The following is an 18998-nucleotide window of genomic DNA, read 5'->3' as shown; positions in this document are numbered from 1 at the left end:
TACACTGAATTACATTGGGAGGAATCACCCCTACGTTGGCAGTCATTGGGAGCAGTGTCTCCTACATTAACAGTGATTAGGAAGAATGTTCCCCTCATTAATTGTTGTGGAGGGTGTCTCCTGCGTCGGCGGTCACTGGGAGGAACGTGTCTCCTACGTCGGCGGTCACTGGGAGGAACCTGTCTGCTACGTCGGGGAGTCGCTGGGAGGAAGGTGTCTGCTACTTCGGGGGGTCGCTGGGAGGAAGGTGTCTGCTACGGGGGGAACGTCTCCTACGCTGGCAGTCACTGGGAGGAATGTCAAATGGGAAGTCAATCAGCAACAGTTTGAGGAACCTCTAGAGCAGCCATTCTCCACCAAGGTTCCTCCAGAGGAACCTATCCACCCCCTCATAAAACTATTAGGATTGCAGCTGCACCTTTTAATGTTGCCCAAATAATGCCTGTGGTTCACGGATGAGTTCCCAAGGCATTCAGTTGTCCCCATGTGCCCTTGTTCCTTTTATCCAGTACATTCCCATAGCTCTACCTGGGTAGGGAAGAGTCTACTTTATGCTCACCAGTTCCTTGAGTTTTTGCATCAGCAGCATTGGTTGCTTTAGAATAAGAACATCGATTGTTATATTTGAACAATTGTGTTGGTTCTCCCTGGTGTGTCTTAAAATAAAAATGTAAAGAAGCAGTGCAGGATATTTAAAATGATAATGTTTTTATATTTTTGTTAATAAAATGAAATGTATTTTAAATTTAAATTGTGTGAATACCTTAATTTGGTGTTAGCTCTGTATAGCAAAGCTCAGACTGGGGGTGGAGGCTGTAATTAGGCAGGGCCAGTCAGGTGTTCTGCAGAAATGAGCTCATTGGACTGTTTCACTGTCCAATCACAGGCAGCAGGCTGGAGGTGACCGGGCTGTGTTGCCTAACCGCAGCAGAGAAAAGTCAGGTCACCAGGCTGGTTGTGATCTCTGCCTGTAAATCTCAAGACCAGGTTACACTTTGTGTATTTTAATGGCGTCTTTGCAGCTTATCAGGGGTTCTGGTTTATGTTCTCATCTATACGCACAACACATCCAATAAATGTGTCATAAAACGCAACGTATTTATTATTTCCTTTGGAAAAGCTTTTTTTTTAGGACTGATCAGCTCTTCTGTCCTTCCTAAGGACGTAAATCTAAAAATGAGTATTTATTAAAATGTAATAACTTTTTTCCACGAAGTGTTAATATCCTACAGGGATTTTTTTTAAATAAATCTTTAAAGGTGATTCTATAATAGAGTGAAAGATTGCTGTGGTTTTATGACGTTCAACTGTCACAGATAAAATGTGAATATTTATTGTGTGATAATAAAAAAAAAATGTGAGAATAAAGTAAGTTTTTTTTTTTTTCATTTTTGTGCAACTTTACTGCTATGCAGAGATTGGTGGATAGGGTAACTGTACCATTGCTTCCTGTTATGGGAGTTTCGGGTCCAAGGTGGTGGTAATGAGCACCTCCGGTGGCTGGGGAAAGCAGCTGCATGCTCTGCAAAAGCTGCAACACTCCAAGACTAATATCTTTCTGCTTTCAGTGCCCGGTGATACATCTAGCAGTCTATGAAATCCTCAACCTGCCTGTAATGCAAGGGAGCCGATGCTTAACAGTCATTAGAAAGGTAATTGAAGCTGCATCAGAAGGACCCAAAGTGGTTCTGCATAGAACAATGGTATAGGCCTACAATCTCTGCCGCCTTAAGCATTTTTATGACATCTAATAACAGTCGGAGGAAGCATCATTCTGGGTGAGTGGGAAGCAATGGGCACCATACAGCACAAGGCTGAGCAGCCTGTTTTGTTCTATGGAGAGGGAAACTGCAAGGAATTCAGGGCTCCCTGCTGCATTCTCCCCATTTGTAGCAGGATAACACTTGGCCATTTGGTGATCTGGCATTGCTATTCTAATTTTTACCTGTACAGCTGGAGCTTTCCTGGCTCAGTGTCACCTAGTCTAATCATTTACTCATAGCTCAAAGATTGGCTTTAAAGTTTTTTTTTTTAATGTTCATACCTTTTTCTTGCTGCCTTAGGTCAAGTCCTGTAACATCCTGGAATCCTCTGTGCTATGTAAACAATAGCATTTATGTCATAATGTGAGCACCATGTGCAGCTTTCTCTTATGATCCCAGGCTAGCCTGATGAAAGTGACAGCTTGGAGTGAATGATGCTGGGCTTAGAAGAATGCAAAGTACATGTGCCCGTGTAAATGTTAAAAGCTGCAGAGTCTTCTCACCTGGCCAGATACAAGGGTGCTGGACCTCAGCTATTCAAAGTGACATTATTTTCCTATAAAAACAGATTGCAGATCTGAGTGTACCATGGACTCTACCAGTAAATAACTAACTGAAAATAACTGAATAACCTTACCTTGTGTCATTCTCCATCTACTGCATGATAACTACCTGACATTTTCCCGGGGTGAGTATTCTGACGGCAACAACAGCGGACCTCCACCTGCATAATATGTGATAAAACACATAAAAACTGGGAGACATGAACAGCATTGCCAGGATTCCAAGCAGAGCCTAAAACAAATATCTTCTTGGCAGGATAACCATGTATTATTTTAAATAAAATGTGCTGATAAAACATATTGAAAATTGCTTAATTACATACCTAGAATGTCATTTTTGGCAACTACAAATACTGAATCTGCAGCGTGTAATATTCAGGAGCTTCACTGGAATCAAACTCTTAAATCAAGAAGTGCTATGAGCATATAGACATCTTTGTGAACCTTTTTGCTTGCTGTTTTGTCATGTGTCTAATGTCATTCAGCTGGGAAATAAGGGGTCCTAAAATGTAACCTACAACAAGCGGGGTCTCTAAAGGGGCAGCTCACCCTAAACTCAGATTGTGGTAGATATTGGAGGGTTAAATGCCTATAACCAATTTGATTCTTTGGGATTTCTAAGGTCCTTTCAAAGAGTCTCTGGGTCAGGACGCCTGATCATTATAAGGGGTTCCCCCCGTCTTGCGCTGCTTAGATCGCAAAAAAGTCAGTTCATGTATGTCTAGCTTTATGTTAAAGGACGATGTTTGTTAAATGATGCTTATTCCTCTATGGCAGGGGTGTCAAACTCAAATACACAGTGGGCCAATATTAAAAACTTAAGACAAAGTCGCCGGCCAAACTTGAAACTGAAATAGCACCACTACTACAATTCCCTGCGTCAAGAAAACAGTCCAATGCGGGGCCACACATAGGCAGAGAGGCTGCTGGTCTATAGACACGTGTGATGCCAGGAATTGTAGAAGCAGCACTATTTCATTGCAGCGACGGGCCAGCTGTAATTCATATTTAGGATTCCTTTGGGGGGTCAAAAAAAAAGGACTTTGCGGGCCAGAGTTTGACACCCCTGCCCTATGGCGTACAATGGACACTCAATTGTGTTTAGGAAACTTTTATTATTAAATTTATATAGCGCCAACATATTACGCAGCACTGTACATTAAATGGGGTGCTCTTTTAAATGAGCAGAAAGTAGGAGCAAGCCGAAAAGGATGAGGACCATTCCAGAGAGTCGGGGCTGCTCTAGAGAAGTCTTGTATCTGTGCGTGTGATGAGGTTATGAGTGAGGAAGTCATTAGTAGGTCATTGGAGGAGCGGAGTGAGGAGGCAGGGGGAGTATTTTTTTTACCAGGTCAGAAATGTAAGTGGGACAATAACTGTGTAGGGATTTGAAGGCAAAGCACAGGAGCTTGAATTTGATTCTAAGGTAAAATGGACATCAATTAAGAGAACTACAAGGAGGGAAGGATGGATGAGTCTGGCTGCAGCATTCAAAATAGATTGTAGAGGAGAGAGTCGGGTTAGTGGAATACCAGAGAGGAGGAGGTTACAGTAGTCCAGACGAGAGATGATAAAAGCATGTACAAGGAGTTTGGTGGTCTCAGGGGACAGATAGGGGTGGATTTTGGAGATGTTGCGTAGGTGAAAGGTACAGGACCTAGAAATGTTCTGAATATGGGGGGTAAATGAGAGGGCAGAAAGGTGAGGCCAGGACAGCATGCCTGAGGGGAGGGCCGAATAACAGTGTTATTAACAGTTAGATATATGTCAGGGGGGAGATTTGGAATTTTAGGGGAAGATGATGAGTTCTGTTTTATCCAGGATGAGTTTCAGGAATCGGTCAGACATCCATGATGAGATGGCTGACAGGCAGCATGAGACTTTATCCAGGACTGAGGGAGACAGGTCAGGGGTGGACAGATAGATTTGAGTGTCATCAGCATACAGATGGTACTGTAAGCCAAAGGAGGATATGAGACTACCGAGAGAGGAGGTGTACAGAGAAAAGAGAACCGGTCCAAGGACTGACCCTTGGGGAACACCAACAGGGAGGCGAGTGGGTGAGGAGGAGTTACCATTGAAAGAAACTTGAAAGGAGCGGTCAGACAGATAGGAAGCAAACCAAGAGAGAGCACTGTCACTGAGACCAATGGAGCCTTACATTACAATTTTACGGCGACCTGTAGGTGACGGCCCGCAAAAATCAAGGAGAAGGAGCAGGGAAAGGTTGCCTTGAGACTTGGCTCTGATGAGGTCATTGGCCACTTTAGTAAGGGCTGTTTCAGTGGAGTGGGCAGCTGTAAAACCAGACTGGAGGGGGTCAAGGAGAGAGTTGGTGCTCAGGTAATGGGTGAGTCTTTTGTAGACAAGTCATTCAAGAAACTTCCAGGGAATTCGGGGAGAAGTGGTTAGACAACAGTTATATAAAGCTTCTCTACATCCTATTGTAAAAGGTCTGCTAATAACAAAAGCCTTCTAGTATTACACCTTATGGGTGTATTTTTAAAATATTTGCCAATGGATTAGGCCATAACATTTACTATAGTGACTGCTGGACTTTTTCCACCAGGTGGCAGACTAAGCTATTTTTTAATTTGCAGCAAAGAGCAGTGAATGGGGATCTGAATGCATCAGAACAAAAAAATGGCTGAATTGCTGGTGAAGAATTTATAAATACACCCATATATGTATAATTGCAGAACATTTTTCTGCAACAGCATTGAACAAGGTGAGGATTATCAGAAAGGAGGGGGGGGGGAATCTCTCTTAAAGCAGAATAAAACCCTATTTCCACTCCACTATGAAAGCCTTCATTTAGATTTGCAGTTGCTGTGTGTTACACACATGACCAGCAAATACAACGACCATCTGAGGGTTTGAAGAATTGGATAAAAGCTCACACAAGCACACTGACATCAATCTGTTGTCACCAGCTGGATACCTTCAATGTAGCATTTACTGTGCAAAAGACAGTAATAGGAATGTATATATAACACTGCAAAAAAACACATTGGTAAATATGAGAATTTAATTGTAACTATTAAACATTTCTAGTATTTTTGGGTAAACAAATTGCTGGGTTTAGTTCCACTTTAACCAACGTTATTCCTCCCTGTAACAGTGGAGCAGACGTGGCATTTTGTAGGACACCTACAAAACCTGTTTATTCACCTGCCACCCTCTCACCAATGAGAACATTCACACATCAACGTTCCATTTTTACAGTCACAGACATTTGCTGTGCAGCTTATTAGTGTTAGAAGCCACATGAGGCTATAAAATAGTTGGCAGTTTTCTTCTGTACGTTTGCTGGACAGGAAATCATCTGGAATAAAAGATTGGTCTCCAGTGTACATTCTTCATTTGGAATGTGTTCATATAAAGAGAAGTCCCTGAAAAGTTTACATGTATCCCATGAATGTTACCTCCTATATTGCAGTGCATTACAATAACATGCATTGTAGAATTATTTTACCATGCAACACAACACAGGTTTTACAGACCTGCAGATATTTTTTTTTCTATTATCACAATGCACTGATGCAAGATACTGCAGAGTATAAAACAATTCAGTACTTTGCTATTCATTTTAAATGGCAGCCTAAAGCACATAGGCAGCATACTACAATGCACAAACATGAACTAATAGTGAATTGTTGTGTGCTGTTTTGTAAAAAAAAAAAAACGACTGCAGGTCCTGTTTAATGCGCTTTGCTTTGTGTCTGCAGCTTTGGGATACCAAACAATGTTAATGCGTGGATCCTGCAGCACAATGCACTACAGTGAAAGGGCCAGCAGTGTCCCTGTAAGGCAGGGGTGTCAAACTCTGGCCTGTGGGCAAAATCTGGCCCGCAGCGTCCTATATAAATATATATTACAGCTGGCCCGCTGCTACTACAATTCCCGGCATCACTGACGTTTATAGACCAGCGGGCTCTTTGCCTATGCGTGGCCCCGCATTGAACATTGTTTTATAGAAGGGAATTGTAGTAGCTGTGCTATTTCAGTTTCAAGTTTGGCCCGCAACTTTGTCTAAGTTTTTAATTTTGGCCCACTGTGTATTTGAGTTTGACACCCATGCTGTAAGGTGAACCAGCATGACAGTATGAGCAGGGAAAATCTCAACCCATCAATCTTCTAGGGAATAGTAAGGCAGGAGTGATGTCACCAGATCCTATTATTTTCATAGACTACATTCTCTACATGACAGCTTCACAGCTCACAATAATGTCTTCTTAACGGACAGGTTCTGTTTGAAAGCGCACATTTCAGGTTTTTTTTTTGTTCTGCCCTGATATGTTCTCCAGGAAAGATTTCCTCCCCGGAAATACAAGTCATTGGCATTGTGAGTTTCCATTCTTCTGATATGTGAAACATAGATAAAGGACACAATCCAGCTCTCCAGGTCAGATTTGACTGCATGGCCTGTAGTCTCTATAGCAATGTCATTTATTTTAATACTGTGGCCTTCCTAGGTCCACTGTGATGTTTATATACAGAGGTTCGTGTTCCACCGACAGCAGCTTGTAGATGCAGGAATTTAGGCCGTCTGTCTTCCAGACCTTGGACACATCCTTTAAGAGCTTCATCCTGGGGGAGAGAGGAGAATAAGAGATACAAGGACATAAAGGAATGATACCCAAGCCATCAGAGGAGCTTTTTACTCCATAAATATTGTTGAATTTCAGGGTGCATCACCTTTGCTCAACTCTGCCCCCGTTATTGGCAATCTCTAGCTGTCAAAATGACAGCCGGAACTTGCACAGGATCACACAGCAGGATGAGCTATTTATATACAAAATGAACATTGACAAGCAAGTAAATTCCTACTGCTTATTAACATTTACTGCTCTCTCAGGCTCTGGCCAATGGTGGCCTGACATGTCCCTGCCTTTTTGGCACTACAGCCATGAAATTGTCAACACTTGCTCAGGAGAGTTTGCAGTTTCCTGCAGTATCCCCTTTCCACTACAGGATATCCTCAGTCTTCTCAGACTCCGGTCATCATTCAATCTGAGGAAATCTTGTGAGTTTGGAGTTTGGTGGACAAGCCACCCAAAGGGGCATCATGACAGCATTTTGAACTCATGTAAAACTCAGAAGGTGGTGCTGGTACCAATACATTAGTTTCTTGGCATCAGAGGACCACCAGCCACTAGAAATTAAGGACGAGGAGCCTGTCTGTCACATGTCCCACCCAATGATAGGTGTAAGAACAATGCTGCTGGTTGAGTTGGCTTTAAACCTTGCCCAGAACAGTCACTTTTGGCTACTTTAGCCAAAAAATTATGAAGGTGCCAATTAGAAAACGTGTCCTGCCATCTGGCAATTCCAACTAATAATCACCATATTATCCTCTCTACATTGACATAAACCTGACACACCAAATAAGCCAAGCTTACAAATTCAAATGAAGATATTATTGCCAGAAGATGGCCAAAATGTTACCTTCACATCTATCCAGCAATACTCTGCAGCCAGCCTGAATCTGGAGCACCGTATTTGTTCCCGGATATTGTGATCCGTCTGTCAGGAAATGCCACATCAGTCTGCACATTCCCTGAAAAACGACTCCAGCTTCCGCCAGACGCTGAACAGGAGCATCTGATTGTGGTCACATCTTAGACATATAATCAGATGTTACAACGACTTCGGGCAGTAAGGGAGAATAATCAATGATTGTCAGTGATATCCCATATACACTGTGCTTTAAGAGAACCTGTCACCAGAAAGCTGGTTTAACAAAAATCTTTCTATAAGATTATATCTGCATATTAAATTTTGTCGACATCCAAAAGATCTGAGACTGCTGCTCATGATGCCATCTTGGATGTGATGTCAGCAGCCCAAAAAGAGTCAGGAAACACTTTATAGGAGCTTTTCTCAAGCTTTTTATCATGGAGGATTCCTTCAAATAACCTTCAGGTTTTCAGGAAACACCGGCTATATTTACTATATCCACAGCTCACAGTATATTAGTGTGGTGGTCATTGTGATGAATGTCCCCCTTAATGCCTAAAAGATCATTGGTGTCACACAATTTGCTCAGGGAACTCCTAGCAACCTCTCGAGGAACCCTGGTGGAGAAATGCTGCTCTTCTCTCCTTCACCGGCAGCTACATGAAAGGTTTTATATGGGGGGCAAGGGTGGAGGAATTGGCTCAGAACAAACAGGTATTACACTCCCAGAATAGGAGAGTTCTATGATATGCAATGAGGAAGAGGAGACTTTGCTAGGAAACTGACTTATTTGTTAACGTTGGTGACAGGTTCCCTATGAAAGATAACCTCTCTTTTATTAAAGTTGCACTTTAAAGTGTATTTAAAGCCCATTTTTTTTGGTTTACATTTTGCATAGGAGTAGAAAATGGTAAAAACTCCTAGTGGGTTTTAGTTTGCAGGGTGAATTGCTCAGCAACACCCAGCTGTCATTTTGACAGATGGGAATTGCTAGTAGATAAGTGTGGGGAACAGCAAAAGGACTGGGAATTCTACAGGCTCCTTGTGAATTTTGATGACTTTTTTTTCACATGTGTAGCAAGCCAAGTTATGTGTCCACACAAGTTAAGGTTTAAGGTTCACATGTGTCCACACAAATTAAGGTTTACCGTGTTAAGCTATATACACGCCAGATAATTGTTGCCTAAGATGAATGATCGTGGTCCTTGCCTCAGGCAAAAATGTACCATCTGTACAGTGGTCCCCCATAGTCATTCATTAATCTGCCCTGGTGGACTTAACAACCAATCAGGAATGACTGCTGTAACATGGGGGGGACCCTTGAAGTAACTTTAAGGTCATCAGGTAACCCCTTCTATAATTACTATATACACAAATCACAGTATATTAGTGTGGTGGTCAGTGGGTAGAATTCCTCTTACATTGCTGGCCATTGGGCAGAATGTCACCATTACAGGTCATTGGTGTCACTTATACTGACCTGAGAAGGACAAACTACTCTTTCCTCAAGGGACCCCTAGCATCCTCCGGATGAACCCTGTTTGAGAAACACTGGACCTCTGCATCTTAATCTGCCTGCTCTGCTCCTTCTTTGCTGTGCATAGTACAACATAGCTTGCTTTTACAATATTTTGTTTTTGTTTGTGTTATGTTGTCCTGTTACCGGTTATTTATTACCATGCAGTTTGATTTTGATGTTTATTTATTTGGTGCCTGTATTCTACATGTGCTGGCTGTAATCCTGGGTTATTTGGTGTAGGTCCCAGCATTTTGGCACTGATATGAATGTGTGATCCGGAGCTCTAAACAGAAGAAAACTAACCAATAAGCATTGCAGCCTCTGCCCTGGCCCTGCGAACTGGAATTCAGAAAATCTCTATGCCTGGCTCACTAGGATTAGATCACACAGGTGGTCCAACTGGTGTTCCAGGGCGGGTGACAGTAAAAAATAATAAGCATTTGATTTTGATGGACGGATTTTAAGTGTAGTGTCCGCCCAGCCGCCGCTGATAGGGATCAGTAATGCCTCGGTGTGATCTGGAACTTAAAGAAACTTGCGTTTAAGGACACATTACCTTTACTGACCCGCTTATCATCAAACAAAGGTTATAATACTAAATCACTAAACTGAAGTAAGCAGATCATGTGACTTTAGCCAAACTTTACTGGCTGATCCAGGTTAACATCAAAATCCTATATCCTGAGGCAGCCAATCATTTGGGATTTTCAGAGTTTGTTTAGCAATGGCAGCCAGCTTCGTTCTCTTTCCACGGGTTTCCTTTATGACAGTTCAGGCTTGGTGTGCCCTGTGATTTGTGGTGTCAGCATTCCCCTCCAACCCAGCCTGGACCACAAATCTGGATGTCCACAGTCTAAGGATCACGTTACAATCCTTGTATAAAACCATTGTGCTAGGCATAGACTGTGTGTTATGTCTGAATGTTTTGTTGGTATAACAATGCCAGTCAATTTTTGATCAAAATTCTGAATTTACTGCAATAAGACATGGTGACTACGGAATATACTTATTTGAGCAATCACGGCCACTTCAGAATGCACTCCTATGAGCAACCACAGTGACTCCATAATACATTCTTTTAAGCAATCATGGTGACTCCAGAATGCCCGCCTGTGAGAACCATAATGATTTTAGAATGCACACTTATGAGCAACTATGGCCACTCCAGAACGCACTCCTATGAGCAACCATGGCCACCCCAGAATGCACTAATTTCAGCAATATTGGCCACTCCAGAATGCACTTCTTTGAGCAACCATGGCCACCCCAGAATGCCCTTCTATGAGCAACCATGGCCAACCCAGAAAGCACTCCTTTGAGCAAATATGGCCACTCCGGAATGCAGTCCTAGGAACAACCATGGCCAATCCAGAATGCACTTCTATGAGCAACCATGGCCACTCCAGAATGCACTTCTATGAGCAACCATGGCCACTCCAGAATGCAGTCCTACGAGCAACCATGGCCACTCCAGAATGCAGTCCTACGAGCAACCAGGCCACTCCAGAATGCAGTCCTACGAGCAACCATGGCCAATGCAGAATGCCCTTCTATGAGCTAACACGGTGACCCTGGAATACACTCCTATGAGCAACCATGGCGACTCCAGAATAGACACACAAAAGTGTAAAATCAATTTTGTGCTAGACATACACTATGATTTCCTTTCATTGATACTGTTAATTACAAAAATGCTTTGCCTGGTTAACCTTTAATCAAAATTCTGAATACACTCCTATGAGAAGACATGGTGACTTGAGAATTTACTCCTATAAAGCAAACGGAAGACTCCAGAATATATTCCTAGGAGCCAACATGGCAACTCCAGAATACACCTCCTATGAGGAGCTCAGTGTAATAAGTGAAATGTAAATTTATTTTAATACAGGAGAGTTACCCGTACAGAGTTACCCGTACAAACTGAAGAGGATGCTGAAGGTCAGCTGTAAGTTGAAATGTGATGCCGTTTATAATGGCTTTTTATGTGATTATAAAGCTCTGCAAAAAATAACCGTAGAGAAAGGGAAAGAAAAAGCAGAGGAAACAAGAGGTCATGGTACATCTGGTCAGTATTGGAAACTGTCACAACCCAGAACTCTCTGGAATTTAGCAACTGATGGCAAGCAGGAAGACAAATCACAAACCAAAGCTTTGGAAATTGTTTCTTATATAGCCCGGCAATGAAAATCCTAAATGTTTTTGTTATATTGAAGACAGGAAGTTTTATGACTACAACATTTAAGGAATTGTTGTCACAATTGGATGAGATGGACAAAGATTTCAGTTTATAAGGATACAATGTGTCACAATCTTACCTGTTGTGATTAACCTCATTTCCAGAGTCCCTGGTGTGAAAGACCATGGTGTATCGGGCAATTTCTGGAGGCGGCCGGACAACCGTCATCTTACCATAGCTCACCCTAGAGACAAACAAACATAGTTATGAACAGCTACTGTAAGTCTTGGATTTCTTAGCTTTAGGTAGAGCAGGGAGGGATTATACCACATTTATTTCTTTGTATTTACAGAAGCACATTCAGATGGCTGGGGTATATAGTAGGCACTTTTTTGCTGTTCTTTGTTTGCCTGCAGCAAACAAATTACATCATTACTGCCTAGGCAATATCACTGGACTGGAGCTCCCAACTTTTTTAATAATAAATGGTTATTTTGTTCATCTGTTGTGACAGGTCATGAATTTATTCATACAGACTTGTATAGTTATGAACAGGTCTGGTTTATTTACCGGTTTTTCCATAACCTCCCAAGTCCTGGGCTCTGCCAGTGAGTCCAATTATCTGAGATCTCTCCTCTGTTTTGTAGAGGTAATGGAGGGTTATTAAGTATTCGGGTTTGTGCCTGAACGCGTTCTCTGTTCATCAAGGAACAATGTGGACTGTTCACGGGCTGATTTCTCATACTGATAGTGCATCCTCATTTCTCATCAGAACTATTATACTCTCAGCATTTATTTCATTAGGAACTCAGATGGAAGGCAGGTAATTGGACTACCCAAACAAAATGGACAATTATCATACACAAATTAGGAAGAATATTTGTAATATGATTTACAGAAAGTTACATTAAGGTTTTAGGAGATTATCTAAATAGTACATACATAAAATAAAGCTATAAGTGACAACTTTCTGTCCATAATTCCATGGGACTAACATGGTCATATCAGGGACACAAATCTTCTGATCCTGGTGCCTACTCCATACCCGGAGTTCTTCAGGGCTGCTGACTTCTGAGCAGTATTAGGACTCATCTCTTCAATTATTATGGGGCATTAAAATGTCAGGCCCCCAGTGGACGGGTACACAGTGGTAAATTGTGGCTATTCCAATCTTTTCAATTTATACCTCCAATACAATGCAGGAGCTTCACATATAAATCTGAAGAAGTGACTGAATGGCTTTGTTGCCAACTAAATCCCTTCTACAGTTATTTAGCCAGGCCAAGAAATTAAACCAAGGATGCTGTTGTAGCTGGTGATGTCACTGGGGTCCAGATAGTAAAGGATATGTGGAGTTTAAATAAAAAATACAGATAGCTGTGCACTCTGCAATGCTGGTCTGGTAAATGAATTGCCTTGCCATTGGATTGCCTACTATTTCACAGAGCAAAATGGTCCATGTGACCTAGTTTTGCGCTGAGAGCCACCCCAACCCATCAATTATGTCGTTTGGAATTTCTTACTTCACAAGGTTTTTAATTTTTCCTGTTTTTATGTTTTATAACTGTTTGTTAAAGATCTGCACAGGTCACTGGGTGGCCATGCTCTGCAGTATACAACAACACAGACCCAAGGCAAAGTAGCATTGGTGTGCCATTAAAATAAATAATGCAATTTGCAGGGTATGGTGCCACACTACAATAATGTAAAACCGGCCTTATAGGTAACATTTGGAGGTGGTCAATGCTGATCTCTTCTGTTGCTTTCCTGTCATGCTTGACTTCCTACTTCAATACCTTGAGTGATTAATCCTAAAACAAGTATTCAGATCAGTTCTTATGTAGTCTCTGAGTCAGAAATACAAAACAATAAATGTAGGTAAATGTAATTTTCAGAAATAGGAGCTCATCACATGACAGGTTCATTTTAACCCCAGGAGCACTCAGGTTCATCTACACGTAGGGTATGTTTGTACATTTCCTGCAGGGTTTATAAAGGAGAACATAGGTGGAAGAAAGATGATAGACAGCAGTCATAGGAGGTCACCAGGATGAGTTATGCAAAACAGTAAGAACATCTTAGCCCCTGAGCCAAAAACATCTCTTACCTGGCTCGCAGATCATCATCTTCACCTCCCCAGCCCCAGTAATTGTTAGAATAGCCATTGACCTTGGCAAATTGGTTCTTGGACATGGCAGTCACACCTCCGAAATACCCTTTATACCACAACCTGCAAGTAAAGAAATATGTGTCAGGGAGAAAAGAATGGGGCAGATCCTCAGAACAAACAAACTAAGCACTACAAATATACATGATCTGCACTCTTCACTTTAGCATTCTTTTACAATTCATGCAATTCATGTCAGACATTGGGTGTTTTCCACCTCTGGAAAGGTAATGTTAAGTTTTGCAATGGGGATGTTGTGCATTTTGTAAATGGTTGCATAATAAATAGGTACTTGGATGGACTCACATAACAAAGGAAGCTCAGGGTGAGCATCATCAGTCAAAAGGCTAGGCAGTGGTGCAGTCTGCAGAATTGCAGCTATATAACAAACCTTCCAGCCATTTAAAACAGTAAAGAAGGACACCTTCTGGAACAGATTTATTAGACAATGGATACACCACCAAACCACAAGATGAGGTGTCACCACTAACAAGGTCCAGTGCTACTTCAATGGCCCATTGCACATACCTAAGCACACAGACCATGCAAGTGCAAGAACAATCATATTTACATAATAAATCAGGTTGAAAAAGGCCATAAGTCCATCAAGTTCAACCACTAGGGAAATAAACATATCCCAGATATAAAACCCTATGGACATAGTTGGTCCGGAGGAAGGCAAAATAAAAACCCTGGTACAATTTGCTCCAACAGAGGAGCAGCAAAAAAAAATCTTTCTTGATTCCATGAGGCAATCGGATGTTCCCTGGATCAGCAGTCTCTGTTATCTTTAAGTTTTAATCCCCAGTTATATTCTGTGGTTCCTGAAAAGCATCAAGTTTTTTTTAAAGCAATCTATAGTAGTTGCTGAAACTTTCTGAGGGAGCCGATTCCACATTTTCACACCTTACAGTGAAGAATCCCTTCCTTATCCAGAGATTAACTTCCTTTCCGCAAAGACGCAAAGAACACCCGCTTGTCCCTTGTAACAATCGGTAAAAGGGTTCTCTATATGGACTGTTTATATATTTATACAGGGTGATCATATCCACGCTTATACGTCTCTGCTCCAGGGAATAGATTCAGTTCAGCTAATCTCTCCTCTTAGCTGAGTTCAACCAGGCAAAAGTGAACTCACTACAGCTTATTTACTTTTATTTTTCCTTTTTATGAAAGCCCAACTGAACCTAATATCAAATACAAAAAAATTATAACTGCTCAGGAACACTGTCACTAAATTCGAACAAAAGAAAAGTAGGATGGTTTTAGACCCCTGTCTGGTTTTCACCGCTGTATGACGATGGTCACTAGGAAAAATAGATTAAAGGTGATAAGAAAAAGCCCAAATTTTGTACTGCCATCAGATCAGGAAATAAGGGGAACTTTCCAAAGCTGCAATTAAACCTTAACCTCATTTTTTCTCCCCTGGCATTGATATTGTGTTACTGGCGTGCATTACTGGCAGAATCATCAAATGATTGCCATAAAATACAGCCTTTATTGAAAAAATTACATAAAGTACATAGCCAATAACGCACCCATGAAATATATTTTGGAGCCATTGGAATGTTGCTTAAGCTAAAAAAAAACATCAAATTGATATAAGTTTTTTTTTTCAGTTCTCTATTCCTGACATTAAAACACTTGTGTGCTACACATTCTTGGATCAAACCACACATCTGCTTATTTGTAATGCAGACATTATCAAAAGGAACATCTTTGTTTGCATTTGTTTGGCACATCACGCTGGATTCACTTCAATATTATAGCGCCTATTATTATGGTGTACCGGTGTCACCCTAACCCACAGGGAACACAGATTTATTAGGTTTGTTAGCTATGGATGCCTTGGATTTATTCCACCATTGTTATACCAAGCAGCCTTTTTCCATCTAATGTTCCCAATCAATATGGTCTGATAGATTACTCAAATATTGATCAGGAATGCCCTAGTTTTCAACAGGTGCAATGTTTTTCTCTAGTCTAGCAGATTCAGAGCTTGTGGTGCTCAATTAGTTCCAATCAGTTAGCTCAATTAATCGTCTCGTGCACCCACCAGTCAGTATTTGACCAAGGCTGCATATATGAGATATATTGTGATTGTTTCCAGCAACAAAAGAACGACAAATGAATGAATGAGCACTGTACAGACCTGTTCTGTTCTATGGAGAGGGAAGGGGGAAGAACGAGCAAGTAGCTCGTCTCTATTGACTTGTATAGCAGTTGCTTTCCTCCGGGCATTCATTGATCTGTCAGGGTGGATCCATGAATGAGGTCTGGCAACTGCTGTACACATGTCAGATTGTTGTCCAAGGCGAGCCCTACCAATCATCTCACGTGTGTACATAGCCTGACTTATCAACTATGCTTTTTTAATGCTTAATGTCAACACCGTGAGTGTTTCCAAATACCTCCAGGGTCTATATAACAGCCAAACCCCTAATGTCATAGGTAATTTGAAAGAAAAAAAGCAGGGGATTTGTGGTTAGATATGAACTGACCCAAAAACAACGGTATTCATTTTTCCAGCTTTCTGCTGCAAATTATATATTTCTGCTGAATATACAATTCATTTGTTCCTTTGTTGAGGAGGAGGCTTTTGTAGCCTAAGACTACGTACACACATCAGATGATCCTCGTCCGATAATAGCCTCAAGGCTGATATCGGACGAGAATCTGGCGTGTGTACAGCACTCGTAGTCCGTCCTGGAGGATCCATGGACAACGAACGAGGAACAATTGTATTAAAAGTGAAAAGGAGAGAGCGCAGCAGGGTGCCGCTTCGTCTTTCTCCCCCTCCCCTCTCCATAGAGCAGAACGGCGCTCTAAGGGTGCAACCTAACCCTGCTTCTCTATCTGAACTACATATGGTTGGAGTAGCGTATTCACCAGTGGACAGGAAGTACGTTACATACTTCTGGTAAATAGAAAACAAACCTTTGCAAAGATGAAAACGAATGCAACCACCATATGTAAAGGACTGGTAAGGTAAATAATGACATATTATGAGAGTTTAGATACTCTCAGACCAGCAATGTCGCTGTTTTGTTTGGCCACAACACCTCAGCATTAATGGCCTCCAGTCATGAAACGGTATAAAGAGTAGCCAACGTTAACCTTTCATAGGTAAGCTCAGGACACATAATAATTTAGGGTGGATAACAGAGGCTGCAAATGGCAAACTTGCCTCCCTACAGCAGGGCCACTCTACTGACCTATAAACTTCTGCAATGCTTTCTTCTCTTCCACAACTATAGAGTAATTATAGGTTAAAGTCGATAGAACTCTTTCTAGGGTGATCAAAAAAACAATAGTTTCATGCTCTGCGTTCCTACTTGTATCCGGTGACATTGCGGCCAACCACCAGGTGTTTGGGCTCAGTGTCGCACAGGTAGGTGTTGAAATCATTCTCAGGTACCAGGTCCACATCGTGTAAGATGAAACAGTCCCATGGCTCCTCTTTGAGTGCTTCTAAGTAGCCCACGTTAAGTAACTTGGCTCTGTTGAATTTCCCATCACCAGCCTGCGGAAACAATGAATGGGTCATTTTTCTTTTTAGTCATCAAGACAAAGGAACAGCTCAAAGCTCAACACCAGCCAGCTCCTAAAACTATTTAAATACAGAATGGCAATAAATTCTAAAAACTAGTCCAATAATGCTTTTAGATCACAAGTCAAATAAAATAAATAAATAAAGGACGACAGTTCTCCAACATATATCCTTCATACAATTCTTCTCACACTTTAGTAATCCTTAACTAAAATGCTCATGCACTAACCAACGGAAGGATTACCTCTGATATTGTTTGGATTATATGGGGCGTTGTTACTTTCATGGTCTTTTCTTGGATTCTAGCTCCACCCCTGAAAACCCCAAAAACACGTAGAAGAGAAATAAAAGTGACGATGTCACGAGTGTGCTACTGCTTTTACTGAATATTTTCAGCACACTGCTGGTTTTGATACCTCTATGGTATTTGTATTTGGAGTTTTTTAAAATAAAAAACAGATATTAAAAACAGCAGCACATGCCAAAAAAACATCCAGTGAAAGCCGTGACATCAGCACGTTTAGCTCCGTCCTACGCGTTTTACTGTACCGGACATCATCAGGGTGAAGCTAAAATTCAAGACAAGCACAATTTCTTTTATTGTTTGGTGTACATTCAGCTCTAAAAACCTCGCAAAGATTATTTTATATGCATTACGCAAATCAAGCCGCAACATTGGGTCAAAACCAATACAAAGCTACTGTCCCGCCCCCATATGGCAATATTTGGGGCTGGCGATTAATCACTCTTTCGAGAATTTCAATTTAAGTCAGCTAACAGAGTGGCAAGGCAGAATCTGGCTGTTCTTCTTCCTGTCTGCATGAACAGAAACACAAATTCTCACCTGCACTAAGCTATTATTTTTATTATTATTGGGGAAACATGTGACAGACACTGGGCCCTCATATCCCAACTACCTTTCTAGTGGTCTCACCTGATGAATGACATAGATGCCGTAGTCTATCTGCTGCCGCTGGAGGAATGGATGGAGGTTATCCAGTAGGTAAAGGAGGTGTTTCTCTCTGTTCCGATGAGGAATCAGAATGGCCACACGTTGCTGGGCTTTGCAGCCTTCTGGCTGGTATCGCCCATTGTTCACTTTAGGGTACTTGTTCTTCACTTTTTCTAAATTCAGGGAAGGGTCAAAGGAAAGTGGTATGTTTCCCTCTGAAAAGAAAAAAAAAAAAAAGATGACGTCAGTACTACAAAAGCAGGTCAGTGAGTAATAGTAACACAGGTCAACATGTCATTTTTATCAGATATAATTTTATGTGGACGTTGTAGTGTTTTTCTCAAGCACATCTAGTTTTTGTGATGCAGCCAATTATATATTGTGTGAAATTTGTTATAAATAGCCTTAACATATTACAACATTTAACGACAGTTCTCTTTTTTTTAAGGTTAGAGGCTGCACTAACTGCAATTGATTTCATTTGTCATCATACCTAGAAATTGTCTTAACCACCTGAGCGATAAGCCCGACCTTGGTATGGGCTTCAAAAAGTTACAATTAAGGATAAACCCGAAAAGTTCGGGTTTATCGATCACTTACCTGGTCCCGCTGCGATCATCCATCGTCGTGTTCCAGCGTCGTCCTCCAGCGTCGGGTGTCCTCTCCGGGAAGAAGAAGCCTGGCCGGCTTCTTCTCCCTCCGTGCACGTCGGCACGTGTGCGGGAAATTCAAACACATTTTGTATTGGATTGAATACAAACTCCTGTATCCAATCCAATACAAAATAATACAAAATAAATACAAAGTATGTAATTGGTAAATTCAAACTCTCATTTTGTATTGGATTG

At 41.5% G+C, this 18998-nt stretch overlaps 1 protein-coding gene across 2 annotated transcripts in view; it reads right to left on the bottom strand.

The window, feature by feature from the left end:
• Positions 1-5336: 5336 nt before the first annotated feature.
• Positions 5337-18998, bottom strand: part of B4GALT4 (beta-1,4-galactosyltransferase 4) — a 46956-nt gene continuing 33294 nt past the window's right edge. For both annotated transcript variants that reach the window (XM_072398400.1, XM_072398399.1), the window contains 5 exons: positions 18133-18365; positions 16984-17171; positions 13589-13711; positions 11621-11725; positions 5337-6916 (listed from right to left, as the gene is read on the bottom strand). In XM_072398400.1, coding sequence (XP_072254501.1) covers positions 6781-6916; positions 11621-11725; positions 13589-13711; positions 16984-17171; positions 18133-18365 — 785 coding nt within the window. In that variant the 3' untranslated portion in view covers positions 5337-6780. The remainder of the gene's footprint in view (positions 6917-11620; positions 11726-13588; positions 13712-16983; positions 17172-18132; positions 18366-18998) is intronic.

This window comes from Pyxicephalus adspersus, chromosome 1 (genome assembly GCF_032062135.1).
Source record: "Pyxicephalus adspersus chromosome 1, UCB_Pads_2.0, whole genome shotgun sequence".
Classification (NCBI taxonomy): domain Eukaryota; kingdom Metazoa; phylum Chordata; class Amphibia; order Anura; family Pyxicephalidae; genus Pyxicephalus; species Pyxicephalus adspersus.
Note: the sequence above shows the minus strand (reverse complement) of the source record. Positions and strands in the feature narration are given on the sequence as shown.